This window comes from Hypanus sabinus, chromosome 14, assembly GCF_030144855.1.
Source record: "Hypanus sabinus isolate sHypSab1 chromosome 14, sHypSab1.hap1, whole genome shotgun sequence".
Classification (NCBI taxonomy): Eukaryota; Metazoa; Chordata; class Chondrichthyes; order Myliobatiformes; family Dasyatidae; genus Hypanus; species Hypanus sabinus.
The window spans coordinates 102,944,211-102,968,233 of NC_082719.1; the positions used below are offsets into that span (position 1 = coordinate 102,944,211).

At 46.4% G+C, this 24,023-nt stretch overlaps 1 protein-coding gene across 3 annotated transcripts in view; it reads left to right on the plus strand.

The window, feature by feature from the left end:
* Positions 1-24,023, plus strand: part of myo5b (myosin VB) — a 299,416-nt gene that overhangs the window by 171,327 nt on the left and 104,066 nt on the right. For 2 of the 3 annotated variants that reach the window (XM_059989735.1, XM_059989733.1), the window contains exon 15: positions 10,091-10,234. The exons of the other annotated variant lie outside the window; for it this stretch is intronic. In XM_059989735.1, the coding sequence (XP_059845718.1) occupies positions 10,091-10,234 (144 nt within the window). The remainder of the gene's footprint in view (positions 1-10,090; positions 10,235-24,023) is intronic. 3 annotated transcript variants of the gene reach the window in all.

Sequence of the window (24,023 nt, forward strand, 5' to 3'; positions counted from 1 at the left end):
TTCAAATGTGTTCCAAATTATATGCTGTCAACAAATAGAATGAGTTCATCCATTCTTTAATACAAGGTTTCTCGATGAGGGTTGGGTGAGAGATCATGATTAAAAAAATAAGCATCGTTTTTGAGAGTGTGATGCAGTGACTGAGCTGCCCCGTTAGCAATCTCTTTAGGGGTCTCTCCGCCCATCCGGCAGTGCACAGCAGGACCATGTTTATTTGATTGAGTCCATTCTCAGTTTTTGATGTGAGATAGAGGAGGCGGTTGATAATTGGTGAGCGTTGTATTGCAGAGAGGGGAGGACGGTAGGCTGATGAAAAGTGTGGTGCATTTTCCAAGTATTGAATGGTCTCACACATTTTTATATTTTATTAACCCCTGTGCTTTACAGACACGTCTAATGGTCCGATGTGACGATTTCTGAGTTACAATCTTCTGAGTTACTTCACTGTACTCGTGCAACAATAGACATAAAAATGTCTGTCTTTGTAATGAAAAGACATCAATGGATTTTACGTGGATTGGTGATCCAAGTTGTCCTATTCTATTGGGCCTAGCCTGTGGCAAACAACTTACTAATGTAGCAATGGCTCCAGCAAAACTGAAAAGACACTTAACTACAAATCACAGTCATGTGACATATAAAATTGCTTATTATTTTAAATGGCTATTGGAATCTCAAAACAGAGTAAAGCATTTGTTAATAAAGTCACAGTCAGTAAAGGGAGAAAGGAAGCAAGTTATTTAGTAGCAAAACTTATTACCCAGAAAAGGAGAAGTCACCTGTTGGTGAGAACCTAATAACGCCAGCATGTAAAATTAAAGTGGGTAAAATGCTAGGACAAGATGCAGTACGAGAAATTGAAAAGGTTTCACACTCGATGACGTCTGGTTATTCGCTTGCGAAGAGCAGGAGGGAGGAAGAGTCCTCAGGAGCAACAACATGATTATTGGTGACTGTAGAGACCAATTCTGGATCTACAGACTCCGGAGCAGAAGAGATGCGGGAATAACTTGGATGCAGGTTTTGGGGAGAAGGATCTTTCCTGCATCTCCTCTTCTCTTCAGCAGTCATTCTTCTGGATTCCTCCAAATTCTTGGCTGCTCCGTGGAACGACATTCTCCAGTGTCACAAGCCAGCTGCTGCCACTCGTTGACCTCGAATTTACACGAGGGAGCTACTGCATAAGTCGGTTTTTGTACCTCTTGCACGAGGCTCCATGACCTGTCTCGCCCTGAGGGAGTTCTCTGTGGAGCACTGCTTTCGGTAACCTGGAGTCATCCATGCGAGACATGGAGCAGCAGAGCGGTTTTGATGCTGGGAGGCTGAGCCTTCTCCAGGACCTCATTGTTGGAGACACAATCCTGCCAGCTGATACCCATGATGGAGCAGAGGCAGCGCTGATGCAAGCACTCGAGCAACCAGATTTGCTTGCGGTACAAGACCCAGGCTTTGGAGCTGTATGGCAGCCCTGTACTCCGGGATTTTTGTGGACAGACACAGCTGGTGGTTCTTCCACACGTCTCTGGAGGCATTGCTGGCTCTGGTGAGTCGATTGTCAATGTCCCTCACTACTGTAGCGTTGTTGGAGATGACGCTGCCCAGGAATGTGAACTGCTCAACCGTGCTTGTCCGAGGTGGGTTGTAAACACCATGAGGGGGCCTCTAATGGAGGATCATTGCTTTCCTCAGACTGACTGTTAACCCGAAAGCCCTGGCAGCTTTGGCAAACTTAGTGACTGCAGCCTGTAGCACACCCTCTCTGTGTGTGAGAAGAGCATGGTCGTCTCCATGTAATCGCTCAAGAGTGGGCTCCTGGATGGTTTTTGTTCGATAAGTCGATGTATTGATGACATGTCACATGATGCTGAAGAGGTTTTCTGTGATAAACTGCAAAACAACAACTTCTCTATTCAGCTTAATGAGTCAACAGATTTCACCAATAAATGTCATGTTGTAGCATTTGTAAGATTTGTGAATGATGGTGGAATTCAAGAAAACTTTTTTTGTTGAGAAGAGCTACCTGAAGCAAGCAAAGGCCAAGGTATATTTAATGTTTTGTCTTCATATCTGGAAGAAAAAGGTCTGTCTTGGAGGAACTGTTTAGGCAACAATGGTTAGCTCCATGAGAGATTTTCTCTTGTAAATAAGAAAATCCTGATGTTGTCACAATACACAGAGGTGCTGATGTCAAAAACTCTTGGAGATTAAATGAGAAAAGTTTTGGATGATGCTACAAAATGGTTACTTTATTAAACAAAACCCAGTTCCCTCGAGGATGTTTTAAAATCTGTGTGAAAACCTGGAGAAAGAGCACACTAGTCTCCTGCTACAGACAGAAATCCGGAGGCTTAGCAGAGGAAGTGTTCTCAACAGGGCGTTTGAGCTGAAAGGTGAATTGCAGGAGTACTTCAAGAAAATAGTAGGCCAGATTTTGCAGAGTGCTTTGAAGATGAAGAACGGCTGCAGATACTAGCCTACCTAACAGTCATTTTTCATCATATGAACCAGTTGAACAAGTCTCCGCAAGGCCCTGGAGAAAATGTTTTGACTTACAGCGACAAGATTCTTGGATTTAAAAGGAAACTGAATCTTATGAAAACTCAGGTTGCAAAAGGAAATCTTGAACTATTTCCACTGCCGTTTGGGCTTGAGAGTGGGGAAGGATATCAGAAGGTCTCGAGTCTTATTGAAAACCACCTGGAAGAACTGCAGAACAAAATTGAACAGTATTTTCCTCCCTTTCAACACAAGTGTATGACTGGGTGAAGGACCCTTTCTCTGAATCTTCTGCTCACCCTGAGAACTTAACTTTGAGAGAAGAGGAAGAACTGAGCTACACTCTGATCATGCACTCAAGATGAGATTTACTGACCTGCCCCTGGACAAGTTCTGGATTTCTCTGAAAGAAGAGTATCCTGCCGTTCATAGGAAAGAAATGAATATTTTTCTGCAGATCTCAACTTCTAACATGTGTGGGCAAGCTTTTTCTTGTTTAACAAGCATCAGAAGATGAAATCCATGTCAGCTATCTCAAGTTTGACCCAGAATTGAGTCATCGTTGTGGCTATCCCTCGAGGTCGAGGATAATGGTCTTCATTCTGTTGATCTATCACAGAGCAGAGACGCCTGTGCATGTATTTGTTTAACATGTACTTGATATTGCACTCCAAGAGCATTAGATACTTCACAAATCAACCAACTGATTTCAATGGCATGGAAACCACGACGATTGGAGCTGATGGATTTGTTGCAGCCTTTATCCACCTTCACAGCCGTTGAGTTTGAAGTAACTTCATCCGCCTGTTCCACCGTTGAGGTCCTGGTTGGATTGTTCTTTGTCAGGGAACTCACCCTAGACCTTTCTGCCATGGCTGACCCTACCAGGAGCTTAGCTCCAGATGGCATTGCTCTCGAGATCTCAGGACCACACAATCTTCTCCACCGCGACAAGGTGACAATCCACGGAGAAGAATTTAATATTTGTACAGCAAAAAACAAGTGCAGGTTTCACATGCCTGGGCCTGTAGTTGAGCTTGACCGCGTCACTTAGTAAGAAAATGTTTTTTCAAGTTCTTGTATAAAATTGTGCCTTAGTCTATATTTTTGTTCATATTGCTTTGGCTTATGGTTTTTAGTAATTTTACTATTCAACATTGTCAAAAAATTTTTGTGTTGTAAGGAGCTTTAATTAAAATCAATTTGCAACCTTTATTAAGTTAAATCTACTGAGCCCATCTTTAGAAAAATTAAATCCCATTTTGGCAGAAATTTATTATACTTGCCTGATGAGTTTTTAAAATTTATGAAAGGAAAAGAAAGAGATTAATTTCAAGTAAGGTAAACTCCGCTTAGCTATTTGTTTTTTTCAAGAAAGGTTGGCTAAAACTTCATTCCCTATGCAAAAGAACATCAACAATTATTTTTGGATTATTATTTCTACACCCTGCTGATCACACTAATGTACTGTGAGCTGTGGATGTAATATTTTTTGCACAGGGGTTCTCTGAGGCCGGCAAGTTATTTCACGGGTTGCACCAGAGCAAAAGTGTAGAGAAAGGCTGTCTAAATAGGTTGTTCATCACAGCTATGGTTTTAAGCAATCAAGGAGCCAATCCTTGGTTCCCAGTCCCCTGCCTGGGAAAAACTACCACGAGCACCCACCCTGTGCATACCCCTCATAAGCTTACACCTAGAACTTTAGCCCTACTGAGGCCTCAATACCCTGCTGCCTCCTGCTGCATGTGTGGTGAGAAGTGAGCAATAATACCGACACCTGAAACCGGATTTGCCTTTATGAGAAGGGGAAACCTGAATTTCTAGTTGAGCAAGGACATATTCGACAAGTGGAACCTCTAGAAAGTGGCATCCATCAGGAAGGACCATCACCATCAAGGACAAGCTCACTTCTCATTAGTACCATGAGGGAGGAGATACAGGGGCCTGAAGACACACAGGAACAGCTACTTCCCATCCAGCCTCAGATTTCTGAATGGACACCAGCTCAGTATTTAAAGTTGCGGTGCATCACAGATCAGAAGTAAGCTCTTCAAGTTATCCGGTCTGTCCAGCCCCATTGACCCGCACCAGGGCCATAGCCGTCCACACAGAGTTTACAGAAGCCAATCAGAGTTTCATTGTATCCATAAAGGTGATTCATTCATTCAAACCCAATCCATCCATATACTTATCCAAACTTCTCTTAAATGTTGAAACTGTATCTGTATCCTCCACTTCCACTGGCAGCTTGTTCCACACTCTCACCACCCTTTGAGTGACAAAGTTCCCCCTCAGGGTTCCCCTTAAACACTCCACCTGTCATCCTTAACCTATGACCTCTAGTTTTTGTCTCACCTAACCTCAGTGGAAAAAGCCTGCTTGGATTTACCCTATCTCTACCCCTCATAATTTTGTATACCTCTATCAAATCTCTCCTCATTCTCCAGGGAATAAAGGCCTAACCTATTCAACCTTTCTCAATAACTCAGGTCCTCAAGTCCTGACAACATCCTTGTAAATGTTCTCTACTCTCTTTCAATCTTCTTGATATTTTTTCCTGAAGGTAGGTGACCAGAACTGCAAAAATAGTGGGATATAGTGGGTAAAAGGCCACTGTTGTCTTATTTTCAGCCGAAGATGTAAAGTGTTGCGGTAACCGCCGGTTACGTCGGCTACATAAGCATTGACAATGCTGTTGTCTGACTGAGGGCCTTTAATGCTTTCTGCCACAAAGGCACCCGGAAAAGAGCACAATATCAGGCACGGGCTTCGTTTGGTCCCTTTGCCAAGCAGAAAGAGGCTTACTTCAATAAGCAACTTGAAGCGGCACATTCACGTAGCGGTTAGCATAACACTTTACACACCAATGGTCCAGGTTCAATTCCTGCCTGTCTCTGTGAGGACCTTGTACGTTCTCCCTGTGACCTTGTGGGTTTCCTCTGAGTGCCCCAGTTTCCAAAGACGTAGGTTAATTGGTCAGATGAGTTTTCTGGGCAGTGTGGGCTCGGTGGGCCAAAAGGGCATGTACCTCTAAATAAAATTCTAAAAATTACTCTTTAGATGAGGTGGAGGAAAACTCATTGGGCCAGATTGGACAGGACTCATACAGAAATGCAATTTCTTCACCTTACAGTGGGTTGGCTCTTTGAACTTAATGACAGAACTGTGATGAGTGTTTTAGAGGACAACCTATTAAGGTATGGATGAATTCCTTTCTGGTTTATCTGCTGGAAGATTATAATTTCTTCAAAGAAGAAAGGAGTCAAGGTTGTTTAATGTCATTTCCAGTATACAAGTGTAAAGGAGAATGAAATAATTGTTACTCTGGATTTGATGCAGCTCAAAAAAAAACACAGAATAAGATAAAGAAATAACACAACAATAATTTTTTTAAAATGGCACGGTAGTATAGTGGTTAGAACAACACTTTACTGTACCAGTGATCCCGGTTCAATTCCTGCCACTGCCTGTAAGGAGTTTGTCCATTCTCCCTGTGGCCTCTAGGTGCTCCGCTTTCCTCCCACATTCCAAAGATGTACCGATTGGAAGGTTACTTCGTCATTGCAAATTGTCCAGTGATTAGGCTAGGGTAAATCGGGCATTGCTGGGTCCAGCTCACAGGGCCAGAATGACCTGTTCTGCTCTGTAGCTGTACAATACATAAGTTAGCTTATACACACAGATTGATTGTGTGTTCATTCTGTGCCACGAGGCACAGAAGTGTCTGTATGTAAGATGACTGACAGGAGGTAAAATAGTGGTGGCAGGGGACTTCATTAACTTAAAATAACATTAAATTTTAGTCATGTTTTCTCTGAAATGTTGACCAGCTGTTGGCAGCTTCTTCAATAAACCACTTTACTGATTGACCTCTCGGTATCAGTGACCTGATTTCCCTCGAGCTGCTTGCTGGGAGGCTGATAGCAGGAAGATCTTGTGTATCAGCTCTCGCCTGTCATAAGGAGCATTTTCCTTTAAAGGAAAATCCGAATGAATCTCTGGCAGTTCAGATTCATATGTGGTCTAACCAGAGATTTATAGATTTGACAATAAACTGGACTGGTCAAAGAACACTGAGGCTGTCTACAAGAAGGGTCAGAGCCGCCTCTACTTCCTGAGGAGACTGAGGTCCTTTAACATCTGCCGGACGATGCTGAGGATGTTCTATGAGTCTGTGGTGGCCAGTGCTATCATGTTTGCTGTTGTGCGCTGGGGCAGCAGGCTGAGGGTAGCAGACACCAACAGAATCAACAAACTCATTCGTAAGGCCAGTGATGTTGTGGGGGTGGAACTGGACTCTCTGATAGTGGTGTCTGAAAAGAGGATGCTGTCCAAGCTGCATGCCATCTTGGACAATGACTCCCATCCACTCCATAATGTACTGGTTAGGCACAGGAGTACATTCAGCCGGAGACTCATTCCACTGAGATGTAACACTGAGTGTCATAGGAAGTCATTCCTACCCGTGGCCATCAAACTTTACAACTCCTCCCTCGGAGTGTCAGACACCCTGAGCCAATAGGCTGGTCCTGGACTTATTTCCACTTGGCATAATTAACTTATTATTATTTAATTATTTATGGTTTTATATTGCTATATTACTACACTATTCTTGGTTGGTGCGACTGTAATGAAACCCAATTTCCTTTGGGATCAATAAAGTATGTCTGTCTGTCTGTCTGTTATAGAGCTGCAACAATATAACAGCTCTTGAATTCCGTGACAAATAAATGCCTGCATTCCATACGCCTTTCTAATCCCCCTATCAGATTTCTGATCTTTGAATACTTGGCGAATGAAGGAATGTGGGGATTTTTGAATACTTGGCGAATGAAGGAATATGGGGATTTTTGAATACTTGGTGAATGAAGGAATGTGGGGATTTTTGAATACTTGGCGAATGAAGGAATGTGGGGATTTTTGAATACTTGGCGAATGAAGGAATGTGGGGATTTTTGAATACTTGGTGAATGAAGGAATGTGGGGATAGAGCAGAAAAGGATTGTTGATTTACAGAGTCACCCCGAACTCTAATGAATGCTGGAACAGAATGGAAAGACCAAGTGGTTATTTCCTGATATTTCTGATACTCTTAAATGTTGTCCTGCAGTAACAATGACACTTCTATAGATGCGTGGTGGAGAGTATATTAACTGGCTGCATCACAGCCTGGTATTGAAACACCAGTGCTCTTGAACAAAAAATCCTACAAAAAGTAGTGGAATAGGCCCAGTCCGTCACAGGAAAAGCCCTGCCCGCCACTGAGCACATCCACGTGAAACACTGTCACAGGAAAGCGGTATCCATCATCAGGTCATGCTTTCTTCTCACTGCTGCCATCAGGTAGGAGATACCACAGGCCCAGGACTTGCACCACCAGGCTCAGGAACTGATACAATCAGGCTCCTGAACCAGAGGGGTTAACTTCACTTGCCTTCTCTTTGAAATGTTCCCACACCCAAAGGACTCTGTACCTCATCTTCTTTATATATGTTGCTTATTTATTTATTATCATTATTTTTTCATTTTGTATTTGCACAGTTTGCTGTCCCCTGCGCTCTGGTTAACACCCCGGTTGGGCAGGTTTTCATTGATTCTGTTATGGTTATTAGTCTATGGATTTATTGAGTATGCCCACAAGAAAATGAATCTCAGGGTTGTATATGGTGTCCACATATTATATACTTTGATAATATAATTTACTTCCAACTTTATGATATGAAATATTCAGAAAGTAAATGAAACCCTTTACCAGTATTATGATAAATGGAAACCCTATTCAGGCACCCCTTTCCTCATAAGACATGCTCTCTCATCCAGGCAACATCCTGGTAAATCTCTGCACCTTCTCTAAAGCTTCCATATGCTTCCACTAATGAGGTGACCAGACTGAACACAATACTCTAACCCAAATTTACAGAGCTGCAACATTACCCCCAGCTAACGCAAGCTAAAATACAGCTTCTGAGCAGTTTTGGGTCCCTTATGAGAAAGGATGTGATGCTATTGGAGAGGGTTCAGTGGAAGTTCATGAGAATGATTCTGGGAATGAAAGGGTTTCCATATGAGGACCAATTGATGGCTCTAAGCTGGTGCTCGAAGGAGTGAGGAGGGATCTCACTGAAACCTAGTGTATGTTCAAAGGCCTGGATAGAGTGGATGTGAAGAGGATGTTTCCTATGGTTGAGGAAGACTAAGACCAGAGGGAACAGCTTCAGAATAGAGGGACATCCATATAGAATGAAGACGAGGAGGAATTTCTTTAGCCAGAAAGTAGTGAATTTGTGGAATTCATTATCACATGCCGTTGTGGAGGACAAGTCATTAGGTATATTTACGGCAGAGGTTGGTGGACTCTTAATTGGTCAGGGAAGGCATGAAAGGTTACAAGGAGAAGACAGGAGATTGGGGCTGAGGAAAAGTAGATCAGCCATGATGAAATGGTGGAGTAGACTCAATGGTCCAAATGGCCAAATCCTGCTCCTATCTTATGGTCTTATAAAATCTCTGCCCCCACAAAGCTACCCGCTCCTCAACCTATCTTTGTATCATCCCAAACCTGGCCACAAAGACATCAATTCCGTATCAAAATGATTGATATGTAATGTGAAAAGATGCAGTCCCAGCACTGACCCCTGTGGAACTTGATTCTTGATTGGTCAGGGCATGAATGGATATGTGGTGGGTGGTGGGGGGCAGGCAGGAGATTGGGGCTGAGGAAAAGTAGATCAGCCATGATGAAATGGTGGAGCAGACTCAATAGGTCAAATGGCCCAATTCTGCTCCATCTTATGGTCTTAATCACTCTTATCAACTTGCACACAACTTTGCAGGATCTATGGACTTGGACCTCAAGATCACAATGCCAAGAATCCTGTGTTCTGCCTTCAATTTCTACCTTCCAGAGCATATCATCTCACACTTTTCTGCGTTGAACTCTATCTGCCACTTCTCAGCCCAGTTCTGCCTCCTTTCAATGTCCCGTTGTAACCTACGGAATAAGTTAAAGACCGCAATAATAATTTTTTTTTAAAGTACGACATGGTAGTGTACTGTTTAGCACAATGCATTACAATACCAGCAACCCGGGTTCAATTCCCACCACTGCCTGCAAGGGGAAACAGAAAAGATTGTGCAGGCGCTGGAAATCCAGAGTAACACACAGAAAATGCTGGAGGAACTCAACAGGTCAGATGTTATCTATTGAAAGGAATAAAGAGTCGATGTTTCGGGCCATGACCCTTCACCTAGTCCTGATAAAAGGCCACATGCTCTCCATGGATGCTGTCTGATCTGTTGGCAACTATCGATTACTCCACCAACGCTTGCATCATCAGAATCAGGTTCAATATCACCGGCAGACATCAGGAAATTTGTTGTCTTGTGGCAACAGTACATTGCAATATATATGAGTAAAAAAATCTGTAAATTATACTCAGAATATTTTAAAAATTAAATTAAGTAAATAGTGCAAAAAGAGAGAAATAAAAGTAGTGAGCATGAGAGACAATGCTGGTACAAGGTGGGTAAGTTCATTAAAGGACCTGCATAACTGAAGTCTCTCTCTTGTTGTCCCCTTCTCCTTGGGTTTCAGTACCAGCTGGTAGCCGACCTGTTCCAGGAGGAGGATTCTTCAACTTCTACTAGCAAAGTGAAAACAGCAAAAATAAACGTTCGTCCTCTCAAACCTGCCATAAAGACACCCAATAAAGAGCACAAGAAAACTGTTGGACATCAGGTATGGGCTCCGTTTGGTCCTGTTGCCAAGCAGACAGATTTTTTTCAAATTAGCGGCTTCGGGCAGCATGGTGGTGCAGCAGTCAGTGTAACGGTGGTGCAGCAGTCAGTGTAACGGTGGTGCAGCAGTCAGTGTAACGGTGATGCAGCAGTCAGTGTAACGGTGGTGCAGCAGTCAGTGTAACGGTGATGCAGCAGTCAGTGTAACGGTGGTGCAGCAGTCAGTGTAACGGTGATGCAGCAGTCAGTGTAACGTTAGTGCAGCAGTCAGTGTAACGGTGATGCAGCAGTCAGTGTAACGGTGATGCAGCAGTCAGTGTAACGTTAGTGCAGCAGTCAGTGTAACGGTGATGCAGCAGTCAGTGTAACGGTGGTGCAGCAGTCAGTGTAACATTAGTGCAGCAGTCAGTGTAACGTTAGTGCAGCAGTCAGTGTAATGGTGATGCAGCACTCAGTGTAACATTAGTGCAGCAGTCAGTGTAACGTTAGTGCAGCAGTCAGTGTAACGTTAGTGCAGCAGTCAGTGTAACATTAGTGCAGCAGTCCGTGTAACGTTAGTGCAGCAGTCAGTGTAACGATGATGCAGCAGTCAGTGTAACGTTAGTGCAGCAGTCAGTGTAACGTTAGTGCAGCAGTCAGAGTAACGTTAGTGCAGCAGTCAGTGTAACGTTAGTGCAGCAGTCAGTGTAACGTTAGTGCAGCAGTCAGTGTAACGATGATGCAGCAGTCAGTGTAACGTTAGTGCAGCAGTCAGTGTAACGTTAGTGCAGCAGTCAGAGTAACGTTAGTGCAGCAGTCAGTGTAACGTTAGTGCAGCAGTCAGTGTAACATTAGTACAGCAGTCAGTGTAACGTTAGTGCAGCAGTCAGTGTAACGGTGATGCAGCAGTCAGTGTAACATTAGTGCAGCAGTCAGTGTAACGTTAGTGCAGCAGTCAATGTAATGTTAGTGCAGCAGTCAGTGTAACGGTGATGCAGCAGTCAGTGTAACGGTGATGCAGCAGTCAGTGTAACGTTAGTGCAGCAGTCAGTGTAACGGTGATGCAGCAGTCAGTGTAACGGTGATGCAGCAGTCAGTGTAACGGTGATGCAGCAGTCAGTGTAACGTTAGTGCAGCAGTCAGTGTAACGGTGATGCAGCAGTCAGTGTAACGGTGGTGCAGCAGTCAGTGTAACATTAGTGCAGCAGTCAGTGTAACGTTAGTGCAGCAGTCAGTGTAATGGTGATGCAGCACTCAGTGTAACATTAGTGCAGCAGTCAGTGTAACGTTAGTGCAGCAGTCAGTGTAACGGTGGTGCAGCAGTCAGTGTAACGTTAGTGCAGCAGTCAGTGTAACGGTGGTGCAGCAGTCAGTGTAACGTTAGTGCAGCAGTCAGTGTAATGGTGATGCAGCACTCAGTGTAACATTAGTGCAGCAGTCAGTGTAACGGTGATGCAGCAGTCAGTGTAACATTAGTGCAGCAGTCAGTGTAACGTTAGTGCAGCAGTCAGTGTAACATTAGTGCAGCAGTCCGTGTAACATTAGTGCAGCAGTCAGTGTAACGATGATGCAGCAGTCAGTGTAACGTTAGTGTAGCAGTCAGTGTAACGTTAGTGCAGCAGTCAGAGTAACGTTAGTGCAGCAGTCAGTGTAACGTTAGTGCAGCGGTCAGTGTAACGGTGGTGCAGCAGTCAGTGTAACGGTGGTGCAGCAGTCAGTGTAACGGTGATGCAGCAGTCAGTGTAATGTTAGTACAGCAGTCAGTGTAACGGTGATGCAGCAGTCAGTGTAACGGTGATGCAGCAGTCAGTGTAACGGTGGTGCAGCAGTCAGTGTAACGTTAGTGCAGCAGTCAGTGTAACGGTGGTGCAGCAGTCAGTGTAATGTTAGTACAGCAGTCAGTGTAACGGTGATGCAGCAGTCAGTGTAACGGTGGTGCAGCAGTCAATGTAACGGTGGTGCAGCAGTCAGGGTAACGGTGGTGCAGCAGTCAGTGTAACATTAGTACAGCAGTCAGTGTAACGTTAGTGCAGCAGTCAGTGTAACGTTAGTGCAGCAGTCAGTGTAACGGTGATGCAGCAGTCAGTGTAACATTAGTGCAGCAGTCAGTGTAACGTTAGTGCAGCAGTCAATGTAATGTTAGTGCAGCAGTCAGTGTAACGGTGATGCAGCAGTCAGTGTAACATTAGTGCAGCAGTCAGTGTAACATTAGTGCACCAGTCAGTGTAACGTTAGTGCAGCAGTCAGTGTAACGGTGATGCAGCAGTCAGTGTAACGTTAATGCAGCAGTCAGTGTAACGTTAGTGCAGCAGTCAGTGTAACGGTGGTACAGCAGTCAGTGTAACGTTAGTACAGCAGTCAGTGTAACATTAGTGCAGCAGTCAGTGTAACGTTAGTGCAGCAGTCAGTGTAACGGTGATGCAGCAGTCAGTGTAACATTAGTGCAGCAGTCAGTGTAACGTTAGTGCAGCAGTCAGTGTAACGGTGGTACAGCAGTCAGTGTAACGTTAGTGCAGCAGTCAGTGTAACGTTAGTGCAGCAGTCAGTGTAACATTAGTGCAGCAGTCAGTGTAACGTTAGTGCAGCAGTCAGTGTAACGGTGATGCAGCAGTCAGTGTAACATTAGTGCAGCAGTCAGTGTAACGTTAGTGCAGCAGTCAGTGTAACGTTAATGCAGCAGTCAGTGTAACGTTAGTGCAGCAGTCAGTGTAACGGTGGTACAGCAGTCAGTGTAACGTTAGTGCAGCAGTCAGTGTAACGTTAGTGCAGCAGTCAGTGTAACATTAGTGCAGCAGTCAGTGTAACGTTAGTGCAGCAGTCAGTGTAACGGTGATGCAGCAGTCAGTGTAACATTAGTGCAGCAGTCAGTGTAACGTTAGTGCAGCAGTCAGTGTAAAGTTAGTGCAGCAGTCAGTGTAACGGTGATGCAGCAGTCAGTGTAACATTAGTGCAGCAGTCAGTGTAACGGTGATGCAGCAGTCAGTGTAATGCTGATGCAGCAGTCAGTGTAACTTTAGTGCAGCAGTCAGTGTAACGTTAGTGCAGCAGTCAGTGTAACGTTAGTGCAGCGGTCAGTGTAACGGTGGTGCAGCAGTCAGTGTAACGGTGGTGCAGCAGTCAGTGTAACGTTAGTGCAGCAGTCAGTGTAACGGTGGTGCAGCAGTCAGTGTAACGGTGGTGCAGCAGTCAGTGTAACGTTAGTGCAGCAGTCAGTGTAACGGTGGTGCAGCAGTCAGTGTAATGGTGATGCAGCAGTCAGTGTAACGGTGATGCAGCAGTCAGTGTAACGGTGATGCAGCAGTCAATGTAACGGTGGTGCAGCAGTCAGTGTAATGTTAGTGCAGCAGTCAGTGTAACGGTGGTGCAGCAGTCAGTGTAATGGTGATGAAGCAGTCAGTGTAATGTTAGTACTGCAGTCAGTGTAATGGTGATGCAGCAGTCAGTGTAACGGTGATGCAGCAGTCAGTGTAACGGTGGTGCAGCAGTCAATGTAACGGTGGTGCAGCAGTCAGGGTAACGGTGGTGCAGCAGTCAGTGTAACATTAGTACAGCAGTCAGTGTAATGTTAGTGCAGCAGTCAGTGTAACGGTGATGCAGCAGTCAGTGTAACATTAGTGCAGCAGTCAGTGTAACATTAGTGCAGCAGTCAGAGTAACGTTAGTGCAGCAGTCAGTGTAACGTTAGTGCAGCAGTCAATGTAATGTTAGTGCAGCAGTCAGTGTAACGGTGATGCAGCAGTCAGTGTAACATTAGTGCAGCAGTCAGTGTAACATTAGTGCACCAGTCAGTGTAACGTTAGTGCAGCAGTCAGTGTAACGGTGATGCAGCAGTCAGTGTAACGTTAATGCAGCAGTCAGTGTAACGTTAGTGCAGCAGTCAGTGTAACAGTGGTACAGCAGTCAGTGTAACGTTAGTACAGCAGTCAGTGTAACATTAGTGCACCAGTCAGTGTAACGTTAGTGCACCAGTCAGTGTAACATTAGTGCACCAGTCAGTGTAACGTTAGTGCAGCAGTCAGTGTAACGTTAGTGCAGCAGTCAGTGTAACGGTGGTACAGCAGTCAGTGTAACGTTAGTGCAGCAGTCAGTGTAACGTTAGTGCAGCAGTCAGTGTAACGTTAGTGCAGCAGTCAGTGTAACGTTAGTGCAGCAGTCAGTGTAACGGTGATGCAGCAGTCAGTGTAACATTAGTGCAGCAGTCAGTGTAACGTTAGTGCAGCAGTCAGTGTAACGTTAATGCAGCAGTCAGTGTAACGTTAGTGCAGCAGTCAGTGTAACGGTGGTACAGCAGTCAGTGTAACGTTAGTGCAGCAGTCAGTGTAACGTTAGTGCAGCAGTCAGTGTAACATTAGTGCAGCAGTCAGTGTAACGTTAGTGCAGCAGTCAGTGTAACGTTGATGCAGCAGTCAGTGTAACATTAGTGCAGCAGTCAGTGTAACGTTAGTGCAGCAGTCAGTGTAAAGTTAGTGCAGCAGTCAGTGTAACGGTGATGCAGCAGTCAGTGTAACATTAGTGCAGCAGTCAGTGTAACGGTGATGCAGCAGTCAGTGTAATGCTGATGCAGCAGTCAGTGTAACTTTAGTGCAGCAGTCAGTGTAACGTTAGTGCAGCAGTCAGTGTAACGTTAGTGCAGCGGTCAGTGTAACGGTGGTGCAGCAGTCAGTGTAACGGTGGTGCAGCAGTCAGTGTAACGTTAGTGCAGCAGTCAGTGTAACGGTGGTGCAGCAGTCAGTGTAACGGTGGTGCAGCAGTCAGTGTAACGTTAGTGCAGCAGTCAGTGTAACGGTGGTGCAGCAGTCAGTGTAATGGTGATGCAGCAGTCAGTGTAACGGTGATGCTGCAGTCAGTGTAACGGTGATGCAGCAGTCAATGTAACGGTGGTGCAGCAGTCAGTGTAATGTTAGTGCAGCAGTCAGTGTAACGGTGGTGCAGCAGTCAGTGTAATGGTGATGCAGCAGTCAGTGTAATGTTAGTACTGCAGTCAGTGTAATGGTGATGCAGCAGTCAGTGTAACGGTGATGCAGCAGTCAGTGTAACGGTGATGCAGCAGTCAATGTAACGGTGGTGCAGCAGTCAGTGTAATGTTAGTGCAGCAGTCAGTGTAACGGTGGTGCAGCAGTCAGTGTAATGGTGATGCAGCAGTCAGTGTAATGTTAGTACTGCAGTCAGTGTAATGGTGATGCAGCAGTCAGTGTAACGGTGATGCAGCAGTCAGTGTAACGGTGGTGCAGCAGTCAATGTAACGGTGGTGCAGCAGTCAGGGTAACGGTGGTGCAGCAGTCAGTGTAACATTAGTACAGCTGTCAGTGTAATGTTAGTGCAGCAGTCAGTGTAACGGTGATGCAGCAGTCAGTGTAACATTAGTGCAGCAGTCAGTGTAACATTAGTGCACCAGTCAGTGTAACGTTAGTGCAGCAGTCAGTGTAACGGTGATGCAGCAGTCAGTGTAACGTTAATGCAGCAGTCAGTGTAACGTTAGTACAGCAGTCAGTGTAACGTTAGTGCAGCAGTCAGTGTAACGGTGATGCAGCAGTCAGTGTAACGTTAGTGCAGCAGTCAGTGTAACGGTGATGCAGCAGTCAGTGTAACGTTAGTGCAGCAGTCAGTGTAACGGTGATGCAGCAGTCAGTGTAACGTTGATGCAGCAGTCAGTGTAACGGTGATGCAGCAGTCAGTGTAACGTTAGTGCAGCAGTCAGTGTTACGGTGATGCAGCAGTCAGTGTAACGTTGATGCAGCAGTCAGTGTAACGTTAGTGCAGCAGTCAGTGTAACGTTAGTGCAGCAGTCAGTGTAACGGTGATGCAGCAGTCAGTGTAACGTTGATGCAGCAGTCAGTGTAACGTTAGTGCAGCAGTCAGTGTAACGGTGGTGCAGCAGTCAGTGTAACGGTGGTGCAGCAGTCAGTGTAACGGTGATGCAGCAGTCAGTGTAACGGTGGTGCAGCAGTCAGTGTAACGGTGATGCAGCAGTCAGTGTAACGTTAGTGCAGCAGTCAGTGTAACGGTGATGCAGCAGTCAGTGTAACGTTAGTGCAGCAGTCAGTGTAACGGTGATGCAGCAGTCAGTGTAACGGTGATGCAGCAGTCAGTGTAACGTTAGTGCAGCAGTCAGTGTAACGGTGATGCAGCAGTCAGTGTAACGGTGGTGCAGCAGTCAGTGTAACATTAGTGCAGCAGTCAGTGTAACGTTAGTGCAGCAGTCAGTGTAATGGTGATGCAGCACTCAGTGTAACATTAGTGCAGCAGTCAGTGTAACGTTAGTGCAGCTGTCAGTGTAACGGTGGTGCAGCAGTCAGTGTAACGTTAGTGCAGCAGTCAGTGTAACGGTGGTGCAGCAGTCAGTGTAACGTTAGTGCAGCAGTCAGTGTAATGGTGATGCAGCACTCAGTGTAACATTAGTGCAGCAGTCAGTGTAACGGTGATGCAGCAGTCAGTGTAACATTAGTGCAGCAGTCAGTGTAACGTTAGTGCAGCAGTCAGTGTAACATTAGTGCAGCAGTCCGTGTAACATTAGTGCAGCAGTCAGTGTAACGATGATGCAGCAGTCAGTGTAACGTTAGTGTAGCAGTCAGTGTAACGTTAGTGCAGCAGTCAGAGTAACGTTAGTGCAGCAGTCAGTGTAACGTTAGTGCAGCGGTCAGTGTAACGGTGGTGCAGCAGTCAGTGTAACGGTGGTGCAGCAGTCAGTGTAACGGTGATGCAGCAGTCAGTGTAATGTTAGTACAGCAGTCAGTGTAACGGTGATGCAGCAGTCAGTGTAACGGTGATGCAGCAGTCAGTGTAACGGTGGTGCAGCAGTCAGTGTAACGTTAGTGCAGCAGTCAGTGTAACGGTGGTGCAGCAGTCAGTGTAATGTTAGTACAGCAGTCAGTGTAACGGTGATGCAGCAGTCAGTGTAACGGTGGTGCAGCAGTCAATGTAACGGTGGTGCAGCAGTCAGGGTAACGGTGGTGCAGCAGTCAGTGTAACATTAGTACAGCAGTCAGTGTAACGTTAGTGCAGCAGTCAGTGTAACGTTAGTGCAGCAGTCAGTGTAACGGTGATGCAGCAGTCAGTGTAACATTAGTGCAGCAGTCAGTGTAACATTAGTGCAGCAGTCAGTGTAACGTTAGTGCAGCAGTCAATGTAATGTTAGTGCAGCAGTCAGTGTAACGGTGATGCAGCAGTCAGTGTAACATTAGTGCAGCAGTCAGTGTAACATTAGTGCACCAGTCAGTGTAACGTTAGTGCAGCAGTCAGTGTAACGGTGATGCAGCAGTCAGTGTAACGTTAATGCAGCAGTCAGTGTAACGTTAGTGCAGCAGTCAGTGTAACGGTGGTACAGCAGTCAGTGTAACGTTAGTACAGCAGTCAGTGTAACATTAGTGCACCAGTCAGTGTAACGTTAGTGCACCAGTCAGTGTAACATTAGTGCACCAGTCAGTGTAACGTTAGTGCAGCAGTCAGTGTAACGTTAGTGCAGCAGTCAGTGTAACGGTGATGCAGCAGTCAGTGTAACATTAGTGCAGCAGTCAGTGTAACGTTAGTGCAGCAGTCAGTGTAACGTTAATGCAGCAGTCAGTGTAACGTTAGTGCAGCAGTCAGTGTAACGGTGGTACAGCAGTCAGTGTAACGTTAGTGCAGCAGTCAGTGTAACATTAGTGCAGCAGTCAGTGTAACGTTAGTGCAGCAGTCAGTGTAACGGTGATGCAGCAGTCAGTGTAACATTAGTGCAGCAGTCAGTGTAACGTTAGTGCAGCAGTCAGTGTAAAGTTAGTGCAGCAGTCAGTGTAATGCTGATGCAGCAGTCAGTGTAACATTAGTGCAGCAGTCAGTGTAACGGTGATGCAGCAGTCAGTGTAATGCTGATGCAGCAGTCAGTGTAACTTTAGTGCAGCAGTCAGTGTAACGTTAGTGCAGCAGTCAGTGTAACGTTAGTGCAGCGGTCAGTGTAACGGTGGTGCAGCAGTCAGTGTAACGGTGGTGCAGCAGTCAGTGTAACGTTAGTGCAGCAGTCAGTGTAACGGTGGTGCAGCAGTCAGTGTAACGGTGGTGCAGCAGTCAGTGTAACGTTAGTGCAGCAGTCAGTGTAACGTTAGTGCAGCAGTCAGTGTAACGGTGGTGCAGCAGTCAGTGTAATGGTGATGCAGCAGTCAGTGTAATGTTAGTACTGCAGTCAGTGTAATGGTGATGCAGCAGTCAGTGTAACGGTGATGCAGCAGTCAGTGTAACGGTGATGCAGCAGTCAATGTAACGGTGGTGCAGCAGTCAGGGTAACGGTGGTGCAGCAGTCAGAGTAACATTAGTACAGCAGTCAGTGTAATGTTAGTGCAGCAGTCAGTGTAACGGTGATGCAGCAGTCAGTGTAACATTTGTGCAGCAGTCAGTGTAACGGTGTTGCAGCAATCAGTGTAACGGTGATGCAGCAGTCAGTGTAACGTTAGTGCAGCAGTCAGTGTAACGGTGATGCAGCAGTCAGTGTAACGTTAGTGCAGCAGTCAGTGTAACGGTGATGCAGCAGTCAGTGTAACGTTAGTGCAGCAGTCAGTGTAACGGTGATGCAGCAGTCAGTGTAACGTTGATGCAGCAGTCAGTGTAACGGTGATGCAGCAGTCAGTGTAACGTTAGTGCAGCAGTCAGTGTTACGGTGATGCAGCAGTCAGTGTAACGTTGGTGCAGCAGTCAGTGTAACGGTGGTGCAGCAGTCAGTGTAACGTTAGTGCAGCAGTCAGTGTAACGTTAGTGCAGCGGTCAGTGTAACGGTGATGCAGTAGTCAGTGTAACATTAGTGCAGCAGTCAGTGTAACGTTAGTGCAGCAGTCAGTGTAACGGTGATGCAGCAGTCAGTGTAACGTTAGTGCAGCAGTCAGTGTAACGGTGGTGCAGCAGTCAGTGTAACGTTAGTGCAGCAGTCAGTGTAACGTTAGTGCAGCAGTCAGTGTAACGGTGATGCAGCAGTCAGTGTAACGTTAGTGCAGCAGTCAGTGTAACGGTGGTGCAGCAGTCAGTGTAACATTAGTGCAGCAGTCAGTGTAACGTTAGTGCAGCAGTCAGTGTAACGTTAATGCAGCAGTCAGTGTAACGTAAGTGCAGCAGTCAGTGTAACGGTGGTACAGCAGTCAGTGTAACGTTAGTGCAGCAGTCAGTGTAACATTAGTGCAGCAGTCAGTGTAACGTTAGTGCAGCAGTCAGTGTAACGGTGATGCAGCAGTCAGTGTAACATTAGTGCAGCAGTCAGTGTAACGTTAGTGCAGCAGTCAGTGTAAAGTTAGTGCAGCAGTCAGTGTAACGGTGATGCAGCAGTCAGTGTAACATTAGTGCAGCAGTCAGTGTAACGGTGATGCAGCAGTCAGTGTAATGCTGATGCAGCAGTCAGTGTAACTTTAGTGCAGCAGTCAGTGTAACGTTAGTGCAGCGGTCAGTGTAACCGTGGTGCAGCAGTCAGTGTAACGGTGGTGCAGCAGTCAGTGTAACGTTAGTGCAGCAGTCAGTGTAACGGTGGTGCAGCAGTCAGTGTAATGGTGATGCAGCAGTCAGTGTAATGTTAGTACTGCAGTCAGTGTAATGGTGATGCAGCAGTCAGTGTAACGGTGATGCAGCAGTCAGTGTAACGGTGATGCAGCAGTCAATGTAACGGTGGTGCAGCAGTCAGTGTAATGTTAGTGCAGCAGTCAGTGTAACGGTGGTGCAGCAGTCAGTGTAATGGTGATGCAGCAGTCAGTGTAATGTTAGTACTGCAGTCAGTGTAATGGTGATGCAGCAGTCAGTGTAACGGTGATGCAGCAGTCAGTGTAACGGTGGTGCAGCAGTCAATGTAACGGTGGTGCAGCAGTCAGGGTAACGGTGGTGCAGCAGTCAGTGTAACATTAGTACAGCAGTCAGTGTAATGTTAGTGCAGCAGTCAGTGTAACGGTGATGCAGCAGTCAGTGTAACATTATTGCAGCAGTCAGTGTAACATTAGTGCACCAGTCAGAGTAACGTTAGTGCAGCAGTCAGTGTAACGGTGATGCAGCAGTCAGTGTAACGTTAATGCAGCAGTCAGTGTAACGTTAGTACAGCAGTCAGTGTAACGTTAGTGCAGCAGTCAGTGTAACGGTGATGCAGCAGTCAGTGTAACGTTAGTGCAGCAGTCAGTGTAACGGTGATGCAGCAGTCAGTGTAACGTTAGTGCAGCAGTCAGTGTAACGGTGATGCAGCAGTCAGTGTAACGTTGATGCAGCAGTCAGTGTAACGGTGATGCAGCAGTCAGTGTAACGTTAGTGCAGCAGTCAGTGTAACGTTGATGCAGCAGTCAGTGTAACGTTAGTGCAGCAGTCAGTGTAACGTTAGTGCAGCAGTCAGTGTAACGGTGATGCAGCAGTCAGTGTAACGTTGATGCAGCAGTCAGTGTAACGTTAGTGCAGCAGTCAGTGTAACGGTGGTGCAGCAGTCAGTGTAACGGTGGTGCAGCAGTCAGTGTAACGGTGATGCAGCAGTCAGTGTAACGGTGGTGCAGCAGTCAGTGTAACGGTGATGCAGCAGTCAGTGTAACGTTAGTGCAGCAGTCTGTGTAACGGTGATGCAGCAGTCAGTGTAACGTTAGTGCAGCAGTCAGTGTAACGGTGATGCAGCAGTCAGTGTAACGGTGATGCAGCAGTCAGTGTAACGTTAGTGCAGCAGTCAGTGTAACGGTGATGCAGCAGTCAGTGTAACGGTGGTGCAGCAGTCAGTGTAACATTAGTGCAGCAGTCAGTGTAACGTTAGTGCAGCAGTCAGTGTAATGGTGATGCAGCACTCAGTGTAACATTAGTGCAGCAGTCAGTGTAACGTTAGTGCAGCAGTCAGTGTAACGGTGGTGCAGCAGTCAGTGTAACGTTAGTGCAGCAGTCAGTGTAACGGTGGTGCAGCAGTCAGTGTAACGTTAGTGCAGCAGTCAGTGTAATGGTGATGCAGCACTCAGTGTAACATTAGTGCAGCAGTCAGTGTAACGGTGATGCAGCAGTCAGTGTAACATTAGTGCAGCAGTCAGTGTAACGTTAGTGCAGCAGTCAGTGTAACTTTAGTGCAGCAGTCCGTGTAACATTAGTGCAGCAGTCAGTGTAACGATGATGCAGCAGTCAGTGTAACGTTAGTGTAGCAGTCAGTGTAACGTTAGTGCAGCAGTCAGAGTAACGTTAGTGCAGCAGTCAGTGTAACGTTAGTGCAGCGGTCAGTGTAACGGTGGTGCAGCAGTCAGTGTAACGGTGGTGCAGCAGTCAGTGTAACGGTGATGCAGCAGTCAGTGTAATGTTAGTACAGCAGTCAGTGTAACGGTGATGCAGCAGTCAGTGTAACGGTGATGCAGCAGTCAGTGTAACGGTGATGCAGCAGTCAGTGTAACGGTGGTGCAGCAGTCAGTGTAACGTTAGTGCAGCAGTCAGTGTAACGGTGGTGCAGCAGTCAGTGTAATGTTAGTACAGCAGTCAGTGTAACGGTGATGCAGCAGTCAGTGTAACGTTAGTGCAGCAGTCAATGTAATGTTAGTGCAGCAGTCAGTGTAACGGTGATGCAGCAGTCAGTGTAACATTAGTGCAGCAGTCAGTGTAACATTAGTGCACCAGTCAGTGTAACATTAGTGCACCAGTCAGTGTAACGTTAGTGCAGCAGTCAGTGTAACGGTGATGCAGCAGTCAGTGTAACGTTAATGCAGCAGTCAGTGTAACGTTAGTGCAGCAGTCAGTGTAACGGTGGTACAGCAGTCAGTGTAACGTTAGTACAGCAGTCAGTGTAACATTAGTGCACCAGTCAGTGTAACGTTAGTGCACCAGTCAGTGTAACATTAGTGCACCAGTCAGTGTAACGTTAGTGCAGCAGTCAGTGTAACGTTAGTGCAGCAGTCAGTGTAACGGTGATGCAGCAGTCAGTGTAACATTAGTGCAGCAGTCAGTGTAACGTTAGTGCAGCAGTCAGTGTAACGTTAATGCAGCAGTCAGTGTAACGTTAGTGCAGCAGTCAGTGTAACGGTGGTACAGCAGTCAGTGTAACGTTAGTGCAGCAGTCGGTGTAACATTAGTGCAGCAGTCAGTGTAACGTTAGTGCAGCAGTCAGTGTAACGGTGATGCAGCAGTCAGTGTAACATTAGTGCAGCAGTCAGTGTAACGTTAGTGCAGCAGTCAGTGTAAAGTTAGTGCAGCAGTCAGTGTAACGGTGATGCAGCAGTCAGTGTAACATTAGTGCAGCAGTCAGTGTAACGGTGATGCAGCAGTCAGTGTAATGCTGATGCAGCAGTCAGTGTAACTTTAGTGCAGCAGTCAGTGTAACGTTAGTGCAGCAGTCAGTGTAACGTTAGTGCAGCGGTCAGTGTAACGGTGGTGCAGCAGTCAGTGTAACGGTGGTGCAGCAGTCAGTGTAACGTTAGTGCAGCAGTCAGTGTAACGGTGGTGCAGCAGTCAGTGTAACGGTGGTGCAGCAGTCAGTGTAACGTTAGTGCAGCAGTCAGTGTAACGTTAGTGCAGCAGTCAGTGTAACGGTGGTGCAGCAGTCAGTGTAATGGTGATGCAGCAGTCAGTGTAATGTTAGTACTGCAGTCAGTGTAATGGTGATGCAGCAGTCAGTGTAACGGTGATGCAGCAGTCAGTGTAACGGTGATGCAGCAGTCAATGTAACGGTGGTGCAGCAGTCAGGGTAACGGTGGTGCAGCAGTCAGAGTAACATTAGTACAGCAGTCAGTGTAATGTTAGTGCAGCAGTCAGTGTAACGGTGATGCAGCAGTCAGTGTAACATTTGTGCAGCAGTCAGTGTAACGGTGTTGCAGCAATCAGTGTAACGGTGATGCAGCAGTCAGTGTAACGTTAGTGCAGCAGTCAGTGTAACGGTGATGCAGCAGTCAGTGTAACGTTAGTGCAGCAGTCAGTGTAACGGTGATGCAGCAGTCAGTGTAACGTTAGTGCAGCAGTCAGTGTAACGGTGATGCAGCAGTCAGTGTAACGTTGATGCAGCAGTCAGTGTAACGGTGATGCAGCAGTCAGTGTAACGTTAGTGCAGCAGTCAGTGTTACGGTGATGCAGCAGTCAGTGTAACGGTGCAGCAGTCAGTGTAACGGTGGTGCAGCAGTCAGTGTAACGTTAGTGCAGCAGTCAGTGTAACGTTAGTGCAGCGGTCAGTGTAACGGTGATGCAGTAGTCAGTGTAACATTAGTGCAGCAGTCAGTGTAACGTTAGTGCAGCAGTCAGTGTAACGGTGATGCAGCAGTCAGTGTAACGTTAGTGCAGCAGTCAGTGTAACGGTGGTGCAGCAGTCAGTGTAACGTTAGTGCAGCAGTCAGTGTAACGTTAGTGCAGCAGTCAGTGTAACGGTGATGCAGCAGTCAGTGTAACGTTAGTGCAGCAGTCAGTGTAACGGTGGTGCAGCAGTCAGTGTAACGGTGGTGCAGCAGTCAGTGTAACGTTAGTGCAGCAGTCAGTGTAACATTAGTGCATCAGTCAGTCTAACGTTAGTGCAACGGTCACTGTAACGGTGGTGCAGCAGTCAGTGTAACGGTGGTGCAGCAGTCAGTGTAACGTTAGTGCAGCAGTCAGTGTAGCGTTAGTGCAGCAGTCAGTGTAACGGTGATGCAGCAGTCAGTGTAACGTTAGTGCAGCAGTCAGTGTAACATTAGTGCAGCGGTCAGTGTAACGGTGATGCAGCAGTCAGTGTAACGTTAGTGCAGCAGTCAGTGTAACGTTAGCGCAGCGGTCAGTGTAACGGTGGTGCAGCAATCAGTGTAACGTTAGTGCAGCAGTCAGTGTAACGTTTGCAGCAGTCAGTGTAATGGTGATGCAGCAATCAGTGTAACGGTGATGCAGCAGTCAGTGTAACATTAGTGCAGCAGTCAG